This window comes from Sardina pilchardus, chromosome 12, assembly GCF_963854185.1.
Source record: "Sardina pilchardus chromosome 12, fSarPil1.1, whole genome shotgun sequence".
In the NCBI taxonomy this organism is placed as follows: domain Eukaryota; kingdom Metazoa; phylum Chordata; class Actinopteri; order Clupeiformes; family Clupeidae; genus Sardina; species Sardina pilchardus.
The window spans coordinates 20,885,906-20,913,265 of NC_085005.1; the positions used below are offsets into that span (position 1 = coordinate 20,885,906).

The window sequence follows — 27,360 nt, forward strand, 5'->3', positions numbered from 1 at the left end:
TGCCTCGCAGCACACAAGGGCACGGAACAGCACAGCGCACTCTCAGACCAGGCACCCCAGCCCTATCACTACACACACACACACACACACACACACACACACACACACACACACAGTACACACAAACATACAAATATATATATATATACAGTATATATATATATATATATATATGCATACACAAACACACACACACACACACACACACACATATACACAAACACGTACCACATGTGCACACACGCATGCACACATATATATGTGCACACTTATAAACACACTGTTCATTGTTAGATTTAACTATTGCATTGTTGTTTTTTTGTATGCCGTTTTGGACAAAAGTGTGCTAAATCCCATAACCATAACCAAATACACACACACTGTACACTCAGGTAGCGCACAGACACAGACACACACAGACACACACACACACACACACACACACACACACACACACACACACACAGACAGACAGACAGACAGACAGACAGACAGACAGACAGACAGACAGACAGACAGACACACACACACACACACACACACACACCTCTACTCCTGCAGCTCACCGACAGCAGCCCCTACAAAGTGCTGTGCAGACCGCAATGAATAAATCATGGCCTCCGAGGACACAAATCCATAGGTGGGTCTCCAAGGTGAGGTGAGCCACGGAGCAGACCTGCGAGGCCTGTAACCTGCACAGCCCCCCCCCCCGCCAACCCCTGCCTCCCATCTTACGCCACCCACAGAGGAACCCAGCCAACTTTAGCTTTGTGTTGTCTTGTTGCGCGTTTGGTGGACACAAATAGATGCAAAAAAAAATGTCTGTCTGTCCACCTTTGCAAAGGAGCCCCTGGGGGGGTGAGTGATGGGATTATTTGTGGGAGTCAAAAGGGACAGGATGTATACGGATGCAATTAGGCAAGCCTGGGAAAAGTGACGCCCAGCGGGTAAGAGGATTATGCCTCGCCAGCGCTCTCATCATCTGCTCTTGTCACATTAACATGTGTCTTTTAATTTATGCTGCTTTGCATTAGTGAATGACGCAAGGACCTTGTAGCGTAAGGTAGCAGTGGCTCTCTTGTTAGCTTTTCGCTTCATACAATGAAAGTATAGAATAGTAAATGTATTTGGCACATGGTATCATATAGCATCGCCTTATCATAACTTTTTTTTTTTTTTAAACGTATCATAACTTGACATTTTTAATCCATGGACACTATGATATATGGTTTTGTAAACTTTGTATGCTAAATTTGGGGGAACTAAGCATCACAATTCTATAAAAGTTGAAGCCAATGCAAGGTCAACATCAGACTCTATGGTCTTACTGTAGGTGACACCCATTTAGAAACAAGTTCATGTGATGAAGTGCTTTAAAATGTCATTACCGTATGTGGTCCGTGATTCACAAATCACCTGAAACTTCAACCTGGGGCTTCCACAGAAACTGAAGTGTAGGGCAACCTTTCAATGATCTAATTTTCATCTGACTTGCAATATGTCTTTAGGTGTTTGGCTTGGATAAGATATGGAACAGGGTTCTGCACTATTTGGTGATTGGTCAGTGGGTGGTAAGAAGGTCACATTGTGCCAGTTTTCAGTTCTTCAGCTCTTCTCTGCATCTCATCTCTCATCTCTCCAGACCAGTAGTGACTATTCTTAGACAATGTGGGATGCACCTGCACCACTTGTAGTTCTCAAAGTCTGAACAAACTAGAATGCACAAAGTCCAATGTATTTACATTAATCACAGTTGTCAGTGTGTGAACAAACATGAGTATTTGAAGAGTTCAGATGCAAAACCCTCTTAATCCATCTGACCACTTTTCTTTTAAAGGAGCATTTTTTTGTATCAGGCTCCTATAGATTTAGCTTACAAATTGATATTTCTGACCAGGAAGACCGAGTTGAGCGAGTTTTTGAAACAAAATTATTTGATTCATGTGTGGAAAGCATTCCCTCACAATCGTTATCACAGTTTTTGATGGAGGTTTTTGCATCTGAACTCTTACTGTACACTCCTGAAGCCACACAAACTGTACCTCATGTCCTCTTGAATTATTTGTGTTAAGCGCAAAGATCCAACATACTATAATACAAATCAGAAATGATAAAAAAAAGCTGTTTTTTTTTCTTTATTCATCATCACTACTCCTCCTCTCTACAACATGATCCCAATCCACCCATTTCCTCCCATGCAATAACATCAGCTTACTTAATGGAGAAGCCTTATGAGCTCATTAAAGTTTCCTGTTGCTTAATATGGGCAGTCCAGCCAGGCAATATCCGTCCTGTCCCCACACCCTAGATCAGTAGATTAACTCCCTTTTACATAACAGCCACTGAAATAATAATAAAAAAAAGGAGAGCAGAAATCTGAGATCAGAAAAATGAGGGACGATGGCGGCTGTGGCAGACTTGATGAAACATTCAAAGTGTTACTGCAGAGAGTGACTTCCAGTTTCACGGATGAGGTCCCCGGGCGGATGTTAACGCGCGGTAGCAGCTGCGACGCGAGGGTTCCTCCAGGATGAGCTTGCGCCGGGGCGACAGTTCTCTGGGTCCGTGGTGCACTTAAACCCGACTGGCTAATGCAGGTCAGACCGCACACTGCCACAAGGTGTTAGGCAGCCATGCTCTCAGCCAGAGGAGAAGCCCTGTGGCCACACCAGCTCTCTAGCGCCAACCACCAAACACCACCAAACACCACCAAACACCACCAAACACCACCAACACCACCGCTGGCTGCCACTGCGCTCTCGCTCTTGGATTCTCTCTCTCTCTCTCTCTCTCAGTCGCTCTCTCTCTCTTTCGTTCTCTCTCTCTGACTGACACACACACACACACACACTCCTCATCTTTATCTAACTCGGTCCTCTATTGCGCACTGTCACTGTACCTCTCTTGTCTGCTTTCTCATCTCCTCTCTTCTGATTCCATTTCTCTCTTTCTATATCTCCTTTTGCACTCTACCTCACCATCTCACACACACACACACCTCATTGCACTCTCTCACTCTATTTGTCTCTCTATCAGTTATCATTCTGTCTCTTTCTCTCTCATCCCTATTTTCTCTCTCTCCCTTCATTATGCTCAGCCTCTCTCTCTCACTCTCTCTCTTTATCTAGCCCTTCTTTTCTCTTTCTCTCTCATTGTGATCTCTCTCTCGCTCTCTTTCTGTTTCTCTACCCAATATTATTGTTCTCTCTCTCATTGCGCTCCTCCCCTCTCTCTCCCCTCTCTCTCTCTCTCCCCCCCTCCCTCTCTCTCTCTCTCTTTCTCTCTCATCTCTGTTTACACTCCCCACTGCTCTGGGTATAGCTGCATCATTTCACTGAAGGAGGACTGACTCTGGCGCCTTCACACGACGAGAGCAGGGATTCCTGCGCAGCCCTCCGCTAAAACAGCTCCATCCGCGCCTCCAGAGGTAGACGGCATCAGCGCTCCGCGAGAAAGACAAGACAAGACCTCTCTCTCTCTCACTCTCTTTTTCTCTCCCTCCATCGCCATGGACACCACCAAAGGCGACTGAGCTAACATGCGTATAGTCTGGAGCCTCTCATCAGGGGTGTTTGTGGGGAGATAGAGGATGTTTCCTGGCTGGAAGGGCGCTTTTGAAAGTGGAATTTTGTTTTGTCATGTGAAAGGAGGCAACACTCAGAGGCAAGAATGAGTGAAAAGTACACCTCGAAACTGTCCCCAGCCGTTGATTATGCGGCAGGCATTTACCTGGTGATTATAGGTGAGTGGGTCTTTTCATTCAATTTAGATGCATTCTTCATTTGATGTTTATTCTTATTAGTTTTTGTATTTTTCTTCTTCTTCTTCTTCTTCTTCTTCTTCCTCTTATTATTATTATTTTGGACTGTGGAGGGACATTTTTAATAATTTGTCATATCTGTTATACTTTTTAAAGTTTTTTTTTTTAAAGTTGTTTTGATTTATTGTTGCGCTGTGTGTATTTAGATTAGATTCTTTTCAATCTTTCGCTTTAAAAACATTCTCAGTTGGGCACCATCACCAAAACTTAAAACATCAAAACATCATAACAAGATAATAAAACTGCAGCTGGCACCTTTATCAAGGAATTATGGTTTTATTTGTCCAGTTTGATCTGTATTTCTTTCATCAATATTATGTTGGCTGGCTCACCTGCTTGTGAGACCACTACAGATGACGCAAGAAGACACTTGCTGTTAGTCACTCTCCATTGGCTTCCTGTCGCAGCCAGCATTAAATACAAATCCCTAACTTTGGCCTCTCGAACATGTACACATGTACTGGATGCTTTGCTGCTCCTTGCCATCTTAATTCTGTATGATCCAGCTCTACGTCCCCTCTCATCCACGGCAGTCCTCTGATGAGCTTACTGTATGCCATGTTGGCCTTCCATCAACATTAAAGAGGACATAGAATGGATGCATAGAGTATTGCACTGTATTCTCTGATGTTAAAATAGTACATTCAACTATGATTTTAAAAATTCAATTGCAATTTTACAAGACTAATTAAAACCATTGAGTATTGAAATGGTCCGTTTGACTAATGGCGCCCTCTTTGGCAACCCCAATTGAACTTCGATGGCTTTGCGATGTCTGACATCACAAGCAGGCTCTTTTCTAATTTGCCCATTTTTTTGTGTCTATTTCGAAGTTCCCTAAGATTTTCATATGAAGGAGGGCACAACCATGCTTCATGTTCATGATAGCTTTTTGTTTATGCACAACCTCTCATAATTCATGAAAACCAAGAATTTAACCAAGAAATTATTTCCATTCTACAGTATGTCACCTTTAAGAGGACTCAGTTAAAGGGATATTCCGCCATTTTTGGAAATACGCTCATTTTCCACCTCCCCTCGAGCAAAACAATCGATATTTACCTTGTTCCCGTTCATCCAGCCATTCTGTCAGTCTGGCGATACAACTTTTAGCTTCAGCCTAGCATAGATCATTGAATCGGATTAGACCATTAGCTTCTCACCTGCTAGCTTCATGTTTAAAAGTGACTAAGATTTCTGGTAATTTTCCCATTTAAAACGTGTCTCCTCACAAGTTAGAAAGTGCAATAAGACCAACTGAAAGTGAAACCTGGCGTTTTTCTAGGCTGATTTGACATGGAACTACACTCTCATCTGGCGTAATAATCAAGGCAACTTGCATACTACTGGCACTACTACTGCTTGTTGTCTATGGGGACTTTTTTCAGATGCTGCGTACGATATCACTGCGCCTATGGTACGTTTGCAAGTTGCCTTGATTATTACGCCAGATGAGAATGTAGTTCCATGTCAAATCAGCCTAGAAAAACGCCAGGTTTAATTTTCAGTTGGTCTTATTGCACTTTCTAACTTGAGAGGAGACACGTTTTAAAAGGGAAAATTACCAGAAATCTTAGTCACTTTTAAACATGAAGCTAGCAGGCGAGAAGCTAATGGTCTAATCCGATTCAATGATCTATGCTAGGCTGAAGCTAAAAGTTGTATCGCCAGACTCACAGAATGGCTGGATGAACGGGAACAAGGTAAATATCGATTGTTTTGCTCGAGGGGAGGTGGAAAATGAGCGTATTTCCAAAAATGGCGGAATATCCCTTTAAAGGTGCAGTCAGGGATTTGGGATTTGCATGGAATTCCTCTAGGAATTCTGAAGGTAGGGGTGTTTCGTTTGGTCCTTGGTTAAACTAATGTAGTTTTTTTTTTTTTTAAAGCAACTTCAAATAAATTTGAATATAAACATGTAACACAAATAAACACGACTTCCTGCACAATCCCTTACTGCAACTTTAACAATTTTCTTCTGCGATTCCTCATTGGTGCAATGATTTACCTATGCTCTTTGTTCTAGCCATAGTTATCTTATATCGTATCTTATATCTAAGTGAGTAATTCTCCTTTCAGAGTTGTGGTCTGCATATTTTTATGTTTATTGATGACACTAAAGGATGGAATATTGTTCTGGTTAATATGAATGACAACGTCCACACAAAAACTATAATGATAATGACATGAAGAACGATATTGTTGGGGATCACTTTCAAAGCTATTTTGACAATGACAAAAAGCTACCAGCCAGTCAGAACCAGATTTTAGCCATCACATTCATTAACACAAGGAGAGACGTTGCTTATTGTTGGTCAGTCTGGACACTTATATTAGTCAGGGAGCCATGGGGTCAGACCTGGCTTTGTCGGTTAAAGTTTTTTTTTTTGCAGAATCTAGTAGACTAGGGGTACCTCTTTAAGATTTAAGAGGGTGCCCGGTGATATCCCTTGGGCAATTTCGTATATTAAGCCTTTCTTGTCCAATGTGTTGACTATAAGGCGGATATACTACAGGTGAATAGGGTAAAAAAATTAACAAGCAGTTATCACTATGAAACTTCACCAGTTGATTACTTAGATCAATATGAAAAATAAATGTATTACAAGTTTTCTGAAATTTAATGTTTGAATATGCAAATTAGGTATGATGTAATTAAATATGCGCTGATTTGCATAAACGTAAAAAGATCAAATCTGAACATTGGGTAAAGCCAGTTTCAATTTTTTTCTTTTCATTTTGTTGACATAAGAGATGAAAAGTATTTTAGAGAGGGAATTATGGATATCTCATTTAGTTATTCAGTAAATCAGAAAATACTATACCAGCCATTAAAAAATCCATTTTCGCCATGTTTTTTGGAATAAAATGTCATGTAAATCAGGCTAAGAATAATATATCAACAAACCCCTCTGCAAAATCCTTCTAAACATGGTTAGGTATAAGACTGAAAAGTTTGGTTTATGTAGATGCTTGTGAAGTGGAGATTTTGTTCTCCGAGTGAGAGAGGAAACTCATCCATATCCGCCTTATATTCAACACATTGGACAAGAAAGGCTTCATATACGAAATTGCCCAAGGGATATCACCGGGCACCCTCTTAAATCTTAAAGAGGTACACCTACTCTACTAGATTCAGCAAAAAAAAAAACTTTAACCGACAAAAGTGAAGTGTTCCTTTAAGGTTCTCGTGAGCTTTTGGCAGACCAGACCAGTCAAGCCATGGGGTCAAGTTGCAACCAACCCAGGTCAGACCTGGTTTTGTTGGTTAAAGTTTTTTTTTTGCTGAATCTAGTAGAGTAGGTGTACCTCTTTAAGATTTAAGAGGGTGCCCGGTGATATCCCTTGGGCAATTTTGTATATTAAGCCTTTCTTGTCCAATGTGTTGAATATAAGGCGAATATGGATGAGTTTCTTCTCTCACTCGAAGAACAAAATCTCCACTTCACAAGCATCTACATACACCAAACTTTTCAGTCTTATACCTAACCATGTTTAGAAGGATTTTGCAGAGGGGTTTGTTGATATATGATTCTTAGCCTGATTTACATGACATTTTATTCCAAAAAACATGGCGAAAATGGATTTTTTAAAGGCTGGTATAGTATTTTCTGATTTACTGAATAACTAAATGAGATATCTATAATTCCCTCTCTAAAATACTTTTCATCTCTTATGTCAACAAAATGAAAAGAAAAAAATTTAAGCTGGCTTTGTCCAATGTTCAGATTTGATCTTTTTACGTTTATGCAAATCAGCGCATATTTAATTACATCATACCTAATTTGCATATTCAAACATTACATTTCAGAAAACTTGTAATACATTTATTTTTCATATTGATCTAAGTAATCAACTGGTGAAGTTTCATAGTGATATCTGCTTGTTAATTTTTTTACCCTATTCACCTGTAGTATATCCGCCTTATAGTCAACACATTGGACAAGAAAGGCTTAATATATGAAACTGCCCAAGGGATATCACCGGGCACCCTCTTAAATCTTAAAGAGGTACCCCTAGTCTACTAGATTCTGCAAAAAAAAAAACTTTAACCGACAAAGCCAGGTTCACCTAAATTATGGCATTTGGCTCCCGGACTATATCGTTATGGTTATAGTTCTGGTTACAGTTATAGCAGTTGAGCTGCTAGCCAACAGACACAGACATAGGCATAGCTAAGTTGGGAAGATGAATTGGCTTAAGAAGGACTGAATTCGCTATAAACCTGAGAATCAATGTTTGCTTGAAAAGCAGTTGTGGACAGATTCGCAAATCTTTACCACTCCATAAATGACAAAACATGTCATCTTACTTGAGTTTTTAGCTTCAATGGTGCTTATTTCTCGCTACTTTTTTTTTTTCAAAATATGAAGCAGTAAATATTCAGCACAAACCTTGAACATATTTGTTATACAGAAATACTGTCATCTATGAGTTAGCTCCGCCATCTTGGATTATTTATTTCCCACTCGGCCCCTGGCCTCATACAGCCGAAATACAACCATGGTAATCAATGTCTTAAATTACCAACCCCACTCTGATTTGTGTCATATTGCTTACTTAATTTTAAACATGGTATTTTTCCAGGGGAGAGAATTATTACGATTACATGTGTACCCAGAAGGAGAGGGGGAAAAAAAACATGGAAATACGTAATTTCTTCAAATACTTGGGTATTATGGCAAGTGAAGTGCACAGAAATAGATCTTAGACATGCAGTATTTATGCATAGTTCAAGGCGGTTTCCTGCCCTGAAATTAATTGACCTGCTCTCATTATATTTGCTTAATTTATTTACTCCTCACAGGAGTCAGTTGCTGAGAGAGAGAGAGAGAGAGAGAGAGAGAGAGAGAGAGAGAGAGAGAGAGGCAATAAAGATTCATGACTGAATTACTTTGCTATTGTAAATATGTCCTATACTGCAAAGTGAAAATCCTCACTAGGTCCTTCAGAGCGTGCACTTGATTTGTTAATCAACCTGAGACCTGCTTTGAAATGTGCTATGAATGCTAATGAGGGTTAAGAGATGATTATATAAGAATAAGCAGAGATTTAAAAAGGTGTGCGTGTGCTATTTTTCTGAAGTGTGTCTTCAGTTACATTCTAAGCTCCTACAGACTCCCAAACATGAAAAAACACAAGCAAGAATGATCAATATGCAGTGTTGTGCACGTTCACACTTTTCATTAACTATAGTTCAAAGTTCAGTTCACACATGTGCAAAGTGAACTGTTCACGTTCATAGTTCAACATTTTTTAATAAGAACTAGTTCAGTTCATTTTAATGAAAATCTGTTTCTGACGGTAGCGGACAGACATACACTGGGACTGTTCAGTGACATACTGTAGGGCTCTTTGAACACATGTTACTTCCCTCGATCATCACTGACAAGTGCGGAATTTTTCCGCGATTGCATTCACATAGAAGCGGTTCTATATGCGTACAATGCTTCATGCGTTACGTGACCATGGGTAATGTACAGTAACGTAGTGCAAAGCTGTATTTTAGGAGTGGCGCCCGTGGCTGGGCAGTGAGTGTGAAAACGACATGCTGTTTCTAAAATGCCAGCAGATAGTGTCACTCGACTTCTCAGGACAAAATTAATCCCGTAACGTTTAATTGGACCTCAACAGTGACGTTCATCGTTAATGTCAAATAATCTGAACGAATTCACGTTCAAATTTATTTTTTACAAATGTGTTGTGTTCAGTTCAACATTCACAGAAAAATGAATGTGTTCAATAAACGTGTTCATGCACAACACTGTCAATATGCAATATGTAAGGGATAATGTATAGAACGCCGGTCATTATCGGAAAATAATTCCCAACAGGATGAACAGAACCCCGATTATACCTTCGGAGCGGTGTTATATACAGATTTAATGACCGGTAGAACGTTGGGAAATCCCATTCAAGTGAATGGAGCGTTCTACTTGCATTGTGAAGAGCCGTATAATAAATTGAGATTCATAGAGGTACTCAGATTTGTGGCTGCTGAGAGCCTGTCCAAGAACCATTGTTCAGTGGAAGGCTGACAAGGGGTTTCCAACCCCCTGTTGTCATTAAAAGACATCTGTAATTATCTAGAATGTTCTGAGAGCCGCATTTGTTAATGGCCTCCTCCTTTGACTCAGAGGGAAGCCACTTAAAAGTGTAAGTGGCATAATAATAACATTACTAATAAAGATGGTTGAGTCAGGTTCGGACTACACAGTGCGCCACAGTCCCGGCCATTACCCTTGTCACCATATTCAAAATACATTAAGCTTTAGTTGGTATGTGAATATTGAACACATTTTTAATGTCAAAATCATTGGGTATGAGAACAACCTGCCAAGAGATTGAACCACTATAGACTACTAGAATGAAGTCTGGAAAAGAGTGAGTTAATACGTATGGTCAAATAGGAGGAGCTGTGGATGATGGACTGGTGACATGGTTTTGCATGAATGTTTGAGGCATATGGAAGACCAGGTCTTTGAACTGAAACATTTTAGACCACATCTAAAGTTGAGGAGGAAGAATATGTCTCTTGTGATACTGTATGTGTGGGCGTTTTCAAGAGAATGGTGGCATGTTGTATGAAAATGATGCTTAATGACTGATGGCATAATGGTGGGGTGCAGTGTGTGGATTGTTGTATGAGCTGTGGGATGGGGCTGCCTTTATTTGTTTAGATTTTTCAGAACCTGTGTTGTCTACAGAGACCATTTTTGTCTTCTTTTTTTTTACAGTATACTCACAGAATGGGCAGCTAGGGGTAATGAAGAGGTGATAGCTGAAGGTGACAACGAATGTTGTGAGCTTGAAATCGCACCATTAAGTGTAATGGAGGTTGTATTTTGTGTGAGTGCTTGCTCTGTTTGAGGGGAACCTTCGTGTTGTACGTGGTGTAACCATGTCCATGTGAGAAAATATAGAAATTACATAATAAGGAGTGTTAAGCCTCTCTTGGTGAGTTTGTGTGTGTGTGTTTGTGTGTGCGTGTGTCTGTGTGTGCCTGCACATGTGAGTGAGAGAGAGAGAGAGAGAAAAGATAATGGAAAGATATGACTCTGTCTTGTCTGTCTATCCCAAGTCTGTTCAGCCACACAGCCCATTCTATCCAAGTGAAGTTTACCCCTCCATGGCATACTGGATGCCATCATAACAGTCCGTCAGTAGGGAAAGCACTGATAAAAATAGCCAGAAAGGTGGATGAAGTAGATAGAGGACTGGAAAAAATCAATGTTGCAGGTGCTGCTGTCCTCAAGTTCCTTCTGAGGATGAGGTCATTCCAGTCACTCAAGATACATAAATAGGCTATTAGGGTTCTCCCTTATCTTATGGTGTGACCACACTCCTCTCCCAAATGACATGGCGCAAATATTCGTGACTTGAAATTGCGAATCACCCGTTGGTGACATGGCTGACTATAGCTCATAGCATAGTATGACAATTCTTTTTTTTATGTATGAATGTGTGTGTGCGCGTGCGTCCGCGTGCGTGCATGCGATTGTGGATGCCTGTCTGTGTATTGCGATTCTGGATTGTGGAGGTTTCAAAACGCCATTGCTTTCACAGCATCCACACATACAGTATTATTAAATCCGCCTCTGGGCTAAATCTCCAACACAAACCCAACGGGGGAGGAGGGTGGGGCGGTGGTGGGTGGCGACGAGGATCCAATTTTCACAGCCCTGGGTTCCCTATCCTCCAGCTGCAGAGCCGCCACCTCGGCTCAAGCATCCACGCCGAGGCAAAACAATAATGCAAGCAACTGGCGCGTCACACGGAGTCACCGTCAACGGCAAGACACATCTCTGACCCGGCCAGCCGCCCGGCCGGTCAGCCAGCCTCACCAAAGGCAGGGCGTCTCGCTGGCGCACGGGGTGTCGCATGAGCGCGGCGCGTGGAGACCGACAGCCTGATCATGCATACTGTATAGGGCCCTGTCGTCCTCCATTATCCCCGTGGTCTCCTACCCCCTGCTGAAGCCCAGCTGTTTGGGGAATGGTTCCCCAGGAGAGCATACTGCGTCTGTCTGGACAAGAACATGGAAGGTCTGTGAGACAGATTTTGCCTCAATCTGGCAAGATCCGTCACCGTCCCTCAGTGGCTTACGTACAGTATAGTACCATGAGGTGAGAAATGTAAGCAACAACACGGGTACCTGAGTACCTTTTTAAAAACACAATGCATCATCTTTTGCATTTGTACTAGACATTGGACACTAGGAGTGCACATTTAGTGTAAGAGCATGATAACGAATTTAAGGGGAATCGATTTACAAACTTTAGAACCTGATTAGGATTCTATATATAAATATACACTGTGTAATGTGAAATATATTTATATATTTGAAAACAAAACATTATTTAGTCTAAAAAGGGAGCCTGAAGCATTGGGGAGTGCAGTGGCAGACACGGACATGAAAACATTACTACCATGGTCAGTTTAGCTTCCATAAGGGCCTATACAAGCATTTCAGAGAGAGAGGGAGAGAGAGAGAGAGAGAGAGAGAGAGAGAGAGAGAGAGAGAGAGAATGAGAAGTTATGACTTTTGTCGTCATGGTGACATTAAACACCACTGGCCAAAGATGATTCGGTTGGGGTCGACGAGAGAGATCTGAAGGGATCTAAAAAAGATCAGAGTGAACACTGTATCTCCTCACATATCTGAGAGAGCCAGATTGAAGACCACTGTGATAAGGAAGCTGTCATCTCCCTGAGAGATTAAATAAGAAAAAAAAAAAAAACTTCATCACACAGTAACTCAAGCCGACTTCTCATTTTATAGCAGTCATATTTTTCTCTACAGAGCTCCCCCTACAGCTTTGGAGTGCATATTTCTGAACACTGTCATAAAAATAATCGCCTCACCTCCTCTGCCAACAACCGTCTTTTTGGTCCTTACGCTGGCTCTGTCATGGTGAACATCTAAAAACGGAGCCAATGCTGCTTGTTCTTATAGCTAGCCAGCATGACTGACCAGTGCTTGAGAGGTGTGTGTATGTGTGGATTTGCTGCAAAGCATTTTGTGTTTCTCACTCGTTCTCAACTTGTTCTCAGCTCTCACGAGAATTAGCTGGCCACAACAGGTAATATAACCAACATCATAACGATTTCTAAACTTTTTTAAAAAGTTGACAATGTTGCATAGGTCCACTTAAAAGGCAGAGGCTTTCTATTGGTTCCGGCCTCCAGAAAAATTGTTGATGTTTGAGCCAGTTCACACCCCTCCTCCCTATTGTCCTGAAGCGGTGTGTTGATTTACTGGAGTTGTTAGCCACAAAGTTTATTTCTGATGGACAGCTCTGAAATTTTATACACACACACACACACACACACACACACACACATACACACACAAACATATACACACTCACACACACACACACACACACACACACACACACACACACACACACACACACACACACACACACACACACACACACAAACACTGTTATCTATTAGCTGAATTTGACAAAAAATGTATTGGGTAATTATGGACTGCATCTTTAATGACCTACTGTAACACAGACTAACAAAGGTCAAAGCCGTTCACTGAAGGTCACAGCAAATCACAGCCACACTCTCACAAATCATATGGCATTTGGCAGTTCCTACCTCACTGAACTTTTCAAATTAAAATCACTGCTTGTGTCGAGTTTCCTGGTAAAATGAATAATATTGAGTGATAAGTATGGATCATTGCGCTCGAGCGCAAGTGTTTTGCTTCTGAGCTTCACAGGAGGGAGTTTGTGTGAAAGTGAAAGATGCAAATCAATATCAGACAAAGCAGAAGGGGGGTTGCCATGTTTTTTTGCAATTATCCCACCTGAGATAATTTCCTTGTGTAAGGATCCCATTGAATTGATCCCCTTGATGTCCGTTGCCAAATCCCTCAAAACCCAGGAAAGTGTATTTTCTTTGGAATTGTTTGCTGCCCTTCATAAACGATTTGGTAAGAGTTTATTGCACAAATTTAAGTTTAATTTTACTGCTGGTTATACACTTGCAAGTCATAAAATGGGAAGCTTGAAAATGGGTATCAATAGGATCCTTTCCAGATTGACCTGCTAATTAAAATTGGCTAACAGGTTCATCTGGGTTCACCCAGGCTAGGGCTGTGAACTTCAACGAGCTAGGAAATAACTTTATAGTGTGATACATTACTCCTCTCTCTGAAGATCTGACAGGCAAGCCTCGTACTGTACATTTCAATCCGCATCAGACTGAAGATGAAGAATAGTCTGATGTTCTGACCACTATTCTCTTCTATCCCCTACTACAGTATGCTAGACCAGGGAGCAGTTAGGTGAAATGATTGTAAGCTGATTTAGCCTCCGAGATCCAGGGCATACTCATCAAATCACTTTAATGGCAGATGTTAATGAAGCACAGCGTGTCATCCTCCATTTCATAATGGATCTGTTCCATTTGTTCAAATGTCAAAGTCAATGTCTAACCACCAGCCTGCAAGAGTGTCATGCCCTTGACAACAGAATTTCAGATACAGGAGCAATGAAAATGAAGTTAGTGATAGTGTCTTGTAATATAAGTAGGTTGCTATGCAGTGGTATGGAATTTGACGACCTTGATGTCGTTTCTGTTGACGTTCAAACAAAACAGAGACATAGCTTGCTACTATCCCCCCCCCCCCTCCCTCCTGTGCAATTGAAACTAGTAAACACACATCTCATTGGCTGCCAAGTTTCAGAAAATGACAAGCGTGAGACTTTCATGATGCATTCGGCGGTCGGCGGCAAAAGTCACGCTCAAAGCGTGACACTTGGCAGCTCTGATTAGAGTCTCTTTTTCAAGTGTGAACTGGCCAAGAGAAGAGGCAAATAAATGTTACACAGCTCTGCAAATGAAACAGGACAATGATAGACTTATAGCAGCCTTAAAACAGTACATATTACTAACTAGGAAACTCAGCAAATCAACAGTGAACAAAATTGGGTAGTTGGGTACATAGTGATATATACAATATAGTGTATTGAATGGGGAAATATAAGCATGAGAAATTTCAAGTGTGGCGTGTGGTATGAGAATGGGTCAAACTGTGTGACTGTCACACTCAAGGCGTGAGGCTTGGCAGCTCTGCATCTCTCACCCCGCATTCACACTGTCTCCGTCCGTCGACGGATCTCATTCACTTTGCATGGGGCGGACTCAAAATGCATTGTGGGTCCGTCCGTTCCTTCAGCTCCGTTGCCTCCGTCAAGAAAGTTGAGAAATTTTCAACTTTTCAGTACACATACAGCAGATACAACCTCCGAGATCCGTCAACGGACGGAGAAAGTGTGAATGCGGGGTCAGGCCTCTGAAGCACTGTCTTCCTGGAACAAGTCACTCAAGTCAACAGTCTACAGCTGACATAACTCAAAGGTCTTTAAAGTGGCAGCTTAGTTCTGACACTTTTTGGGAGGTCAAGTAGGCTACTACTGATGGCGGGTACCCCTCATATGTCACAGACACCTTAGGTCATTTTAACTGTCTGAAGTAACTGAAAAGTGCCTCCATTTCATCAAACAGTTGGATTGAACAGAACTTTTTACACTGGAACTGTGAACAATGCAACAAGAATAGAAGTACTCATATCAGGGTTATAACTAAAACTAAAGCTGTTTTGGTGGTTATTTGAAATCTGAAATGCAGAAATGTCTGCTTCTGTACTTATTTCTTTTTGTTGAAAATCTAGGCCCTTACCAAATGATTACGATTGACCCCAAAAGATTGAGGCTCCTTACTCTGACATGTGCCTACATCAAATATATCATCAATGATGTATGATGTTATCAAAAATAGCATGTTTATTTCTTTAGCCTGATTCTGAGAGTTTCTGAGGAACAAACTTTCTCGAAGACACTTTCAGTGTTATGATAGGGAGCAATTTTCCGTCAAGGACTCCCGGGACACTGTAAGACCGTGGTGCATGAAACTTGGTCGGCATGTAGCCCCACAAGCATAGCATGGAACCATGCACACACTCATTTACATACAAATAAGTTGCAGTGATGTGTTGCAATAAGTTGCTTGACAAGCGTGATGTGTTTTTGCAGAGAGAATCTGCAGGACTGAGCGGCGGTCATATTTCCACTTTGCGGCACATCTAGTTCTATAAGTATCCAGCAGGCAAAGTAATGATTGTCTTTTTCAATCATGCCAGCATGTATTGTCCTGAAAAAAATCTTCTTACTGAGCATGGCCCTTGCCATGTGTCCAGAGAGAAAGACATCACATTCCTAAATGATGACATTTTCCTGAAATAGAGGACCTTTTCCCTCAACATTGATGGCTCTTACGTCACCCCCTCCACTTGCGTCTGCAACCTTGGAGCCGTCTATTATCCCACCCTCTCCATTGTGCCGCATGTCAACCACGTCACCAAAACCACCTTCTTTCACCTCCGCGACATTGCACGCCCCCACCACCCTCTGTTACCCACTGCAGCTGAAACACTCCATCCATGCCGTCATCACCTCCAGACTGGACCACTGCAACAGCATTCGTTACGGACCACCTAACAAAATCACCAACAAACTATAGGCCGGGAGAACCCTGCCTGACCTTCCGGCGAAGTTGGATTTCTCCACAACTTTTGGCTCCAATTACAAACTAGCTCATCCAAAAGATGCACCGGAACGTTGGTCTGATTGGTTGAAGGATTATCCAAGCGTACGGAGTCGTTTGAACGATGCCAATAGAGCTCGACAGTCCTGCCCCTCCTCCCAAAGAACACGCCTCTTGTGCAGTAGAAATAAAGCGCAAGCTCCCCATACTAATGTTCAATTTGAAAAGATTGCACTTAGTATGGTGATAGCAGGACTACCAAGACACCGCAGTACAGTACATCCAGAACTCAGGCGCCTGCCTTCTCACCTCCACTGGCTCCCAGTCAAACACAGGATCAACTTCAAAATACTTCTCCTCACATGCAAAGCACTTAATAACCTTCATACCTCTCCGACCTCCTTATCCACCACACTCCCACCTGCTACCTCAGGTTCTTTGATGCTAAGTTAAAGGTCCTATAGAATGGAAATATTTTTTTTCTTGGTTTTCATGAATTATGAGAGGTTGTGCATAAACCAAGAGCTATCATGAACATGAGACATGGTTGTGCCCTCCTTCATATGGAAATCTTGAACTTAGAAATAGACAACTAAAAAACCTCGCAAAGCCATTGAAGTTCAATTGGGGTTGCCCAATTGAACTTCAATTAAGGGTTCATCCATTCTATAGGACCTTTAACACTGAAGACCATCAGGACTAAACTCTGGACCTGGGGTGATAGGGCTTTCTCAGCCTCTGGAATGCCCTCCCCCATCAAATCAAACAGTCAAGCACCTTACCATCCTTCAAACAGGCCATCAAAACTCACCTCTTCAAACTTGCTTTTTCCTATTATTTTTTTTCCTATTAGTCTTTCCCTCCTTTTCATTTCCTCTGCTGTAGTGTTGCCTCTGCTTTGTCCATGCACCTATTTGTGTTTTTTTCCCCCATTTGTCTGTTATGTAACCTTGTCTTTTTGTATCTATGAGAGGTTGAATGTACTGTATTGAAACATGATTAAAATTACATGTTATATCAAATAACGTTTATAATAGTATTTTAATGTGTTATAATAATGTTGCTTACATGTATCGTGTTATTTTCTAGTATTTCATGTTTCATTTGAACATTATGCGGCCTCTTGGAGTGGAGAGCATATAATCTGAAAAAATAATTGCTGCCCATATTTGGGGTCATTGGTGCAGCATGATTTGGCTATGTAATTGCACTAGGCAGGGTCAACCAAGGTGCTTTAAAAAAATAGTTGTATTTCATTTTCTTTTGTTCATCTTTAAGTACAATCTATCTTGCTGTTGGATGTGGAAAACATTTCAAAATGTCACAGAGCAGCGCATAGCGCAAGAATGGCTTCGCTCGGCTGGTTATGAGGACACACACCTGCACACAGACACACACACACAGACACACACACACACACACAAACACACACACACACACACACACACACACACACACACACACACACACACACACACACACACACTATACAGCTACCCTCACACAGTGATATTTACATACATAAACAAACATGAAAAGCTAGCTTACTGTATCTCTCTCTGTGTTGTTTTCTATCCAGCCGTGCTGTCCATCCTGGGGAACGCGGCCGTTCTCATCACTGCTGCACAGAGGAAGAGGCTCCTCAAAGCCCCCGAGCTGCTCAACGTCAACTTGGCCGTGACGGACATCGGCATGGCCCTGAGCATGTACCCGCTCTCCATCTCCTCCGCCTTCAACCACGCCTGGATCGGCGGCGACCCCACCTGCCTCTACTACGGCCTGATGGGAATGATTTTCAGCGTGGCTAGTATCATGACTCTTGCCGTCATGGGACTCGTTAGATACCTGGTGGCAGGTGCCACCCCAAAGTCAGGTAACGCTCGAACGTACTGTAGGCTCTTGTACATGACTATATGGTTGAGTTAGCCTAGCATGGTGCCATTGGTTGAGTTAGCCTAGCAGTGTTTATGGTTAACTTAGCCTTGCATTTGCACTGTGATAGGCTAGCAGTTCCCTATCTAGTTTTGTGTGGTCTAACTATGGCTTTATGTACTGTAGTATTATTGTTGGATTAGTGGTATTGGGGTACAGGCAGCCTTCCAGAGTGATGCGTACAGAGGACATATTTCCCCATTTTCCACAATTTTAAAAAGAGGTTTTAATAAACCACCTGTGCAATACGCTGGCCCTTTTCAACCCTGTCTGAGGAGCTCTGATCATAGTGGCTTGTTTGTGTGTCTGTTTCTTTGCAAATGTGAGCATCTTGTACAATTTGATTCCACATGTTAAAGCCCCGAGCTTGTTATGTGGGTAAAATAACACACTTCTGCCGTTTTGATTTCCAGTCTAGACTCAAACCAGATACAGGTCAAATCGGGCCAGTCTTATTCAACAAATGTGTAGACTTTACCATTGAGTCTGAATGGCTCATGTTTTCAGAGCTAGGCAGTCAAAAGAAAACCAAAAACCTGTGCTATTTTGCATTTGGTGGCCACTCATATACCCATATACAGGTATAAAAGCACTGAAAAGCTGTAATTTTCATCCACTTTAAAGTAGCCTATTGTATCAGCAAAGGTTGAAGCTATTCTGTCACCCTGTCCATGTGTGCTCCACTTGCTGAAATTGCAGTTAAATTATGAAAATCTCACAACTCACAACACACAACACATCTATCTGGGTCATCTAACTATCTTTCTTGACTGAGTTCACAGACAACATTCCAGTAAAATCTTTGCAGAGATATAATCTGACAGTCAAGTGAACCCATTTAGTCTGATGCCAATGTGTAAGTGCAAATGTTGTTTTAGCCTAGTCAGTGTCTCACTTGGTTTTAGATTTACTGAATATCTTTAAGCAACTGAAAGAAAGGAGCACTTGGCAGAAGTGTGGACATTGAGTGGTGTTTATACGGTCAAACAGCAAACCAGCAAACCATGTCCAGCTTGTTCCAATCTCCACATTGCTAAGTGAATTAAAATAGATTATTTGGTCACACTCTACTTAGATAATGCGCACAGTGACTATCTACAGATGCTCAGATTATCATCAGTTGACGCTGGATCCTCTGGGTGGTGCTTGAAATCACACCCATTGACATTAAAGTTACAGTGCTTCTGACTTTTCCACTGTCATGTTTGGTGTCATGTGCCTCCAAACGCAACATTATGCTGGCAGTGAGCACACATCCCAAATGAGTTGAGGTGCATTCTCATCAGGTTCTTGCAAGGAGTGCACTTTGTGTGTGAGATTTTTAGTGTGTGTGTGTGTGTAATTCGGATAAATCCCGGCCTTATGCCACAGGCTACACAGGAAACGTCTCCATCTGCCTGTCTGTCAGAGAGACTTTGTGTGTTTGATACCTTCAACCCTCGAGTATTAAAATTCATGACACTCCCTTGGTTTCACACACTGAAGACTTTGGGGATGAATGGAATGTTCTAAGTTGAATAATCCTGTTTCGGTGGCGTTTGATAGTCACTGCTACAGGGGAAAACCATTTTCTCCCAGAAAGTTCACAGCAGAGTTTCATTGGAACTGCAAGCCCCGTATACAGTTAGCTCATAAGTAATGCAATACCTGCATTCATTTTCTTACTGATATGAACAATACCTTGTTATTGTTTAAAAAATCTTCCAACACCACCCCTAAAGAAATCATTGGTAAGGCGATGTGCTGTTCCTAGAAATCATTTGAAGGATTATGTGTTCTTCCAAAGAAGACACTTCCGTAGGTTTTCGGCATAATTCTTTACCTGCATAAATAACTAACAACATATCATCTCAGTTAGACAGATGGGCCGTGTGAAGACATTCCAGTTGGTGGCCCATAATTAGTCAACATGAAACTTAATGAGGTAAAGTCTGTTTTTGACATTCCATTGGGCCCAATTAACTCATCAGCACAGCACACTAAAGGACCTCCTGTCAAGACATGTGTTGATGTATTTATCAAAACACGCACAGCCAAACTTTTGAAGAAAGTAAAAAGGCAATGCAGAGCCTATTTTTGCTAGTTGCAATTTACGCAGAAATCATCTTAGGCTATTTAAAGTCCCCCGAGCCCAGAGTGACAGGAATGGCTTAGCAGCGCATCAGACAAGGTTTGACTGCACAAGGAGTGAGGTTTCCAGGGGGTATGCAAGCTCTGCCGAATCCATAAAATGACCAACAAGGGAGTCGGCTTTTACATTTCAATCGTCTCCACATACACATACACGCACACACACACACACACACACACACACACACACACTCAAAGACCCCCACCTCACACACACACACACACACACACACACACACACACAGAAACACCCCCACCTCCAACAGAGACACCTGAAATCCATTAAACGGGTCACGGTGTGGCTTAATGATTCAGTGTGCAAATGATGGCTAATAGGCCTCAGTAGCCTCCTGTGAAGTAGACTGAGGAGGATTCACTTGGCAACACTTTCAGATCCCCAGAGTATCAGCGCACACTGCTTTACATAGTCACCGAGCATGGCTACCCTATCTCTGTGCAAAGGGGCAGAACATACATACAGTACCATGCTACACACTTTTTCATGGGGTAAGGACAATAAAGGCAGATGCTATTTGCACCCATGGTGCAAATTATGAACATTACTATTTACACCCGGGGTGTCAATAATGGCAGATGCACCCGTTATTTGTTAGGCAGATGCTATTTGCTAACCTGACTTTCGCCAGATCCTGTAGTTCGCTGTCTGCTTCACACAAGGATCTGGGACTTCTCGATAGGAGATGTATTTCTGAAGGCGGGTCCTTGTAAAACATCCTGGCATGTGATTCGATAAACCACTTGCCTGTTATCTTGAATGACGTGCTAGGCTTCTTCAAGTTCTTGCCAAACCCGGTCGGAAGAAGAGTAAAAACATCCTTGCCACCAATAAATGTCTTCAAAACTATTCTCTGAAAGAATGAACACTCGATAGATTCGACAAAACGGTTGAAATAGCAGAATCAATGTCAGCACAAGACTCCTCGCTGCGTGCCGCCATTGTTATTTGAATCAAACACTCGCTTCAGCGCTCCTGATTGGCTGCTCATTTTTTGATCACTGGCACAGGGGTTTGGATTGCCCTCGCGTCCAGACCCTTGTGTGGAGCTCAGCGAAACGCCTCTGGTGGAGCATGGCGGAACTACAAGGGTCTGGCGAGAGTCAGGCTAGCTATTTGCACCCATGGTGCAAATCTTGAACATTACTATTTACACCCGGGGTGTCTATAATGGCAGATGCACCCATTATTTGTAAATAGCGATCACTGTTTCACTGTTCATTCATGCATAGGGCAAATAGCCATTGTTGCTATTTACACCCAGGTGTCCATAGTCAATAATACTATTTACACCCAGGTGTCCATAGTCAATAATACTATTTACACCCAGGTGTCCATAGTCAGTAATACTATTTACACCCAGATGTCCATAGTCAATAATACTATTTTGTTGTTACGTCACAGGGTGTAAATAGCTCAGCTATGTGGTCAAGGCTATTTGCACCAGGGGTGCAAATAGACACTCCGGACAATAAAAATAAGTCTGCAACACATCTTGATTAATCGATCCATCTGTTCACACATTATAATGAATCATAAAACATGATTCATTTCATTTTATAGCAAATGAAATACACTCTAGTGTAAAAGGGATGATTGTTGAACAACACCAACTAAAATTAAATTGTAATTTCTTTATGAGGATTCTGACAAGAGTCTGTGGTGTTACTGCCAGTTGTAATAACTCAAGGAAAAGAGCTAAACAAAGACACAACTCGCCCTCAAAAGTGCACTCGCACGATCATCCACAACAACAACAGCTGATGTAGGAGGAAGTCTGTCACCGGCAGGCCGAAAAACAGCAGTGATGTATTATTTTCCGGGGAATTCAGCCCAGCAGGAGCACCGAGTGCTATTTGCATGTGCTTTCTAAAGACCATATACAGGGGGTTAATGAGGGGTTAGGCGACATTGTAGCATCTGGCAGTCGGCGCTCAGATAACACTGACCTGTCATCTACAGTATAACCTAAAGGCTTCTGTAGACTGTGCAGAATACCTCATTGTTTGATTTCATTACTAATGCAGACATCCACAAGGATTTGACACTGGCTAATGAATCTGTGCTTTACCCATTCAATTACACACTGTGTGTGTGTGTGTTTTGTTTTATCTTGTACATTGACGGATGATTGTCCGATTTGCATTTATAATTGCTCGTTACATTTCTCTCATGATGCATATGAAAACCGCTTGGACGTTTTAAGTGTATGTGACTGGAATCTAGATCTATCCATTTTCAGAAGGTCTCTTTGCCACCGGGGTACACTGCATCGGAATTCACAGCCATTCTTGTTTGAATTGCGCAGATACCATATGCAACGTGAAACGGCAAAACTAGTCGCTTGTTGATGCGATAAACAGTTTGCATGGGTGGGGTGTGTGTGTGTGTGTGGGGGGGGGGGGGTCATGTAAATCCTCATATTAATATTCTGCATACAGTTCTACATCCATATTTTCATCCAATGGTTCAGTAAGTTTCTGCAAATCATTAAGCCATAGTATCCCATCATGATTCTGTTATGGCCAGATTCCAGACAATTCCCCTTGATGCAAATATGGAGATATTTCTCCTGGCATGCTTCCCATACACGTAAAAGCATTTTTAAAAGGTCATGAGATGCTATATGTTTTTCCTTGGGGCTGAAATGAAAAATATGCTAGGATTATCCCATCATATCATGGCAGATGTTGTTAGAGCCTAAAGGGACACTCTGGTCTAACAACAACCTAAGGTCTATTTGTGGATGATAACGAGGGTAGATTTTCATTTGGGACAAAACAAAATGTCAGTGGGTGCAGTTTTGAGTAAGAGCGGGAGAAGCATATAGCATAAGGGCAACTTTGCTAAAATTATTATGAACTACTGAGAGGGTCTCAGCTGACAAACGGAAGTATTTCTTGTCATTGTAAGAGTGAAGAAATGGTATTTTAAAGGCCACATGTGCAGTCAATGAATTACCTTCCTCTTCTTCTCTTCGTCACCGCCATCTTGTGAGGAGAGAGTAAGTCTGTATAAGTTGAGGACCGAACTCTCCTCCTTTTCTGCCTGTTGACAGCAGCATTTGCTGCTTTCTGTCATTCCGCTTCCTCTGTCACATACTGTAGATATGGCAAGTCATTTTAGCATGACAGGCCAAAGTATTTCGTTGATGAACAGCAGTTGTATTTCACACACCAAAGTGGCAGAGGAACTGTCATAATTTCACCCACCAACACAAAAATGCTAATGACGCTAATTTCCACTCCTGGATGTTGAAGAGCAGCAGTAGGCATGGTGGTGCAAAAGCCTGTCTGGAGTCAGTTTCCAAACCAGTTGTTGAGAGTCTGTCTCTTTGTCACCCTTTTGTCACTTTTATCTTTGATGACTGCCATGTCACAGTGTTTGTTTTTGGCCCGTTTGCAGGTAACAAGTTCCAGCGCAGCACCATCGGCATGTACATCGCCCTCATCTGGCTCTACGCCTTGATGTGGGCGGTCTGCCCCCTGCTGGGCTGGGGTGGCTACGGCCCCGAGCCGTACGGCATGGCCTGCTCGGTGGACTGGGCCAGCTACCAGAACTCGCTCAACGACTCCACCTTCATCATGGCCCTGGCCGTGCTGTGCACCATCCTGCCGTGCCTGGTCATCGTGTCGTCGTACTCGGGCATCGCCTGGAAGCTGCACAAGGCCTACCAGACCATCCAGAACAGCGACCACCTGCCCAACTACGGCAGCGTGGAGCGAAAAGTCATGCTGGTGAGCCCTTTTTGGTGTGTCTGTCCTTGTTGCTCGTTAGGCCCTGATTTCCATGATGGACAAAGTCTTAAGTCTAACATGCCACATATGCTGATGTGCAGAGCGGTAGAGAAAACAGAGTGGCAATACTCCCATAAGAAACCGTGGAAAATTATGAAATTTTTTCCATGAACGTTTCCGGGATATGGAGACAGTTTTGGAACTGAAAAGTTCCAATCTCTTGGTCAGTAGCCAATAAGTTATTAGTAACACTATTTGTTACTACTAATTTAAAATAACTGAAAAAAACAAAAAAAATCCAAAAAAGGATAAGCCTTTTTATCCTGCAGATGAGATGTTTCGGACATGATGTTACCTCCGCCAAGGAAGTTGTGTGTTCATTGGGGTTTGTTTGTTTGTTTGTTTGTTAGCAAGATAACTGAAAAGGTTATGCATGGATTTCGATGACATTTTCAGAAAAGGTCTGAAATGGGAAGAATGATTTAAAGGAAGACGCCATTTCATTTTGGCAGTGATCCGGATCACCGTCTGGATCCAGGAGGCGATTATTTTGTGATACTAGCCCGGTTGTACCAAACCTTCGTACTAATATTGTACAGAGGGTCTGGACCTACTCCATACAGAATCGATTTCATGGCAGGAACAACAAGAACTCTGTTGAAGTTTGAAACGATTGGGCCTGATTTTACCCAATCGCTAACATTTGGTCGTGACAGCGATAGAGACAACACGGATCAGACCCAGATGTAATGGTGAAGGGATTAAAAGCTTACGGAGGGCCATGTCAGGCTAGAGAAAAACTGCAATCTGTGTCTGTGTGTGGGCTCGACACACACGCCTTCCAGTAACTGGTCAATTGACCCCTTCTGTCAATGCAATTTCCCAGAGCCCAATTCAGGATCCGTCAGCGTACTACTGTACATCCTGTTTTCTTTATCTCGCTCTCTCTTCCCGCCTCACTCTCTCTCCCTCTTGTTCTCTTTCTGTATCTTTTCCCTGGCCTTCCCTCTTTCCATTTCAGGAGTCCTTCCAAAGGGCTATTCAACAGAGAACCAGTTTAATGATCATTTTCGCAACGGATAATGTGGAAAAACAGCAGACGATTGAACACAAGAAATGATGTGGCTGTGAGAGAGAATTTGCTGTTTGTTTGAAGTCATGACAAAGTGATTTTATGATAAGTGACTAGATGAGAGAATGAGAGGATTTCAGTTCAGATCTAAAAAAAAATGCACCAAAACAACTGGGAAAAACTGTGATAATCTTTAAGTATCTGTATTTAGATACTGTAGATAAGTAGACAGATAAGTAGACAGACAGATATATAGATATAGATAGATAGATAGAGAGAGATAGAGATATGTGTTATATCTATTTCATTTATCCTCTTCTCTCCCTATTGTTCTTTGTCTCTCCCTGTCCCTCCCACCCAGATGGCTGTCTTGATCAGCTCTGGCTTCTTGGTGGCATGGACGCCCTACGTGGCCATCAGTCTTTGGACCATGTTCCACGCCGCGGGCAAGGACAGCGTGACTCCGCTCGTCAGCCTGCTGCCGTGCCTGTTCGCCAAGGGCTCCACCGCCTACAACCCGCTCATCTACTACGTCTTCCGCAAGTCCTTCCGCCGCGAGCTGCGCGACCTCTGCGAGCTGTGCTGCTGCTGCCCGTACTGCCGCGTCTGCTGCCGCTGCCTGCGGACCGACTTGACCCCTGACGAGGACGACGAGGACGACGGCTACGACGCGGCCGGCAACGTCCGGTGGCGGAGCTCGGCGGCGTCGCGCAAGAGCGGCCACCGGGACAACCGCAGCGCCACGCCGCTGGTGTCGCACTCCACGGCGCCCCCCGGGATCCTCAACCAGGAGCAGATGAGTTCCTGCTGACCCGACAGGGCGGAGATATAGTATAGGCTAGATGGAACTAGAGGATCCTCCCTGTTTCGCACACACACACACACATTCGTGCACACACAAACTCGTGCACACACACGCACGCACAGGCACACATGCACCCACTCATGCCAGTGCACACACGCAGACACACACACACACACACACAAACACGCGTGCGTGCGTGCGTGCGCGCGCACACACACACACACACACACACACACACACACACACAGACTTAGGGAGCAAATGAGTTCCTGATCACCTGCAGGACAGAGCTGGGCTAGACCACTGTGCCCCCCTGTTTCACACACACACACACACACACACATACACACATGCTCTGTGGACAGAATCCAAGTCAAACCTCTTTGATATACAGATATGAATATTTTTGTACTGAATGTATGTACAGAATATGTGTTTGTCAGTTTTTGTGTTTGTACGGCAGTGTACAACTTTGTGTCATTGAAGTTTCATTGTGAGAAAAAAAAAATACATTTTCATTTGATGTCTAGAGTTTGAATGTGTGTATTTGCTTGTGTGTGTGTGTGTGTGTGTGTGTGTGTGTGTGTGTGTGTGTGTGTTTGTGTGAGTGCTGATGACATACTCTCAGCAATTGCTCCAATTGGTATGGCTTATTACAAGAAATATTTATTTTGACACTCGTCCATAACACAATGGTTTGAATTGTATATCTCAACAGAATACGCAAATAGACTGTTTATCTTTTCCAGACTGTTTATGCTGTACTGAAAGACTGGAAATTATTATCTGGGCTTCAAAGCTGCAATTCAAAGCCCAAACAACGGGCAAAGAAAACAGTTTCACACACAAATCAACATCAACATCCTGGCGATTTGTACAACAGTCACCGATAAACAAGCAATACAGAGTGGAATTGGGGAAAGTGTAATGCTATAGCTAAATGTCCAATTGTTTGGCCAATTTTACGGACAGCATGCCATGCAGTGAGTGCTGAACTACATACAGTATGTGACTGAAAGTCCAAACAGCAAAGACACCGCAGTTGTCTGTCTGCACTGATTGGTATGGCAAAAGCACTGAAATCAGGTTATTTAATCAACTAATGGAATGTTTTAATTTATAATTCAGTGGTTTTTTTTTCATTATTTACAAAAGTTGTTCTAACAATTAAAGTCATATGGTTTTGTTTGTCTCTATTTGTTGGACAACCTTGACATTCTTTATTACTCCAAATACTGTAAGCACATTACAGTATGTTTTGCCATTTTACATACTACTAAG

General features: G+C 42.5%; 1 protein-coding gene across 1 annotated transcript; it reads left to right on the plus strand.

The window, feature by feature from the left end:
* Positions 1 to 3,669: 3,669 nt before the first annotated feature.
* On the plus strand, positions 3,670 to 26,085 carry opn8a (opsin 8, group member a). Its single transcript, XM_062550270.1, has 4 exons — positions 3,670 to 3,742; positions 17,967 to 18,260; positions 23,871 to 24,202; positions 25,636 to 26,085. The coding sequence occupies exons 1-4, from the start codon at positions 3,670 to 3,672 to the stop codon at positions 26,083 to 26,085; spliced, it is 1,149 nt and encodes a 382-aa protein (XP_062406254.1).
* The last annotated feature ends 1,275 nt before the right edge of the window (positions 26,086 to 27,360 follow it).

Coding starts and splice junctions, on each gene's coding strand:
- opn8a (XM_062550270.1), top strand. CDS start 3,670: ATGAGTGAAAAGTACACCTCGAAACTGTCCCCAGCCGTTGATTATGCG. Junction 3,743..17,966: donor CATTTACCTGGTGATTATAG/GTGAGTGGGTCT, acceptor TTTTCTATCCAG/CCGTGCTGTCCATCCTGGGG. Junction 24,203..25,635: donor TGGAGCGAAAAGTCATGCTG/GTGAGCCCTTTT, acceptor CCTCCCACCCAG/ATGGCTGTCTTGATCAGCTC.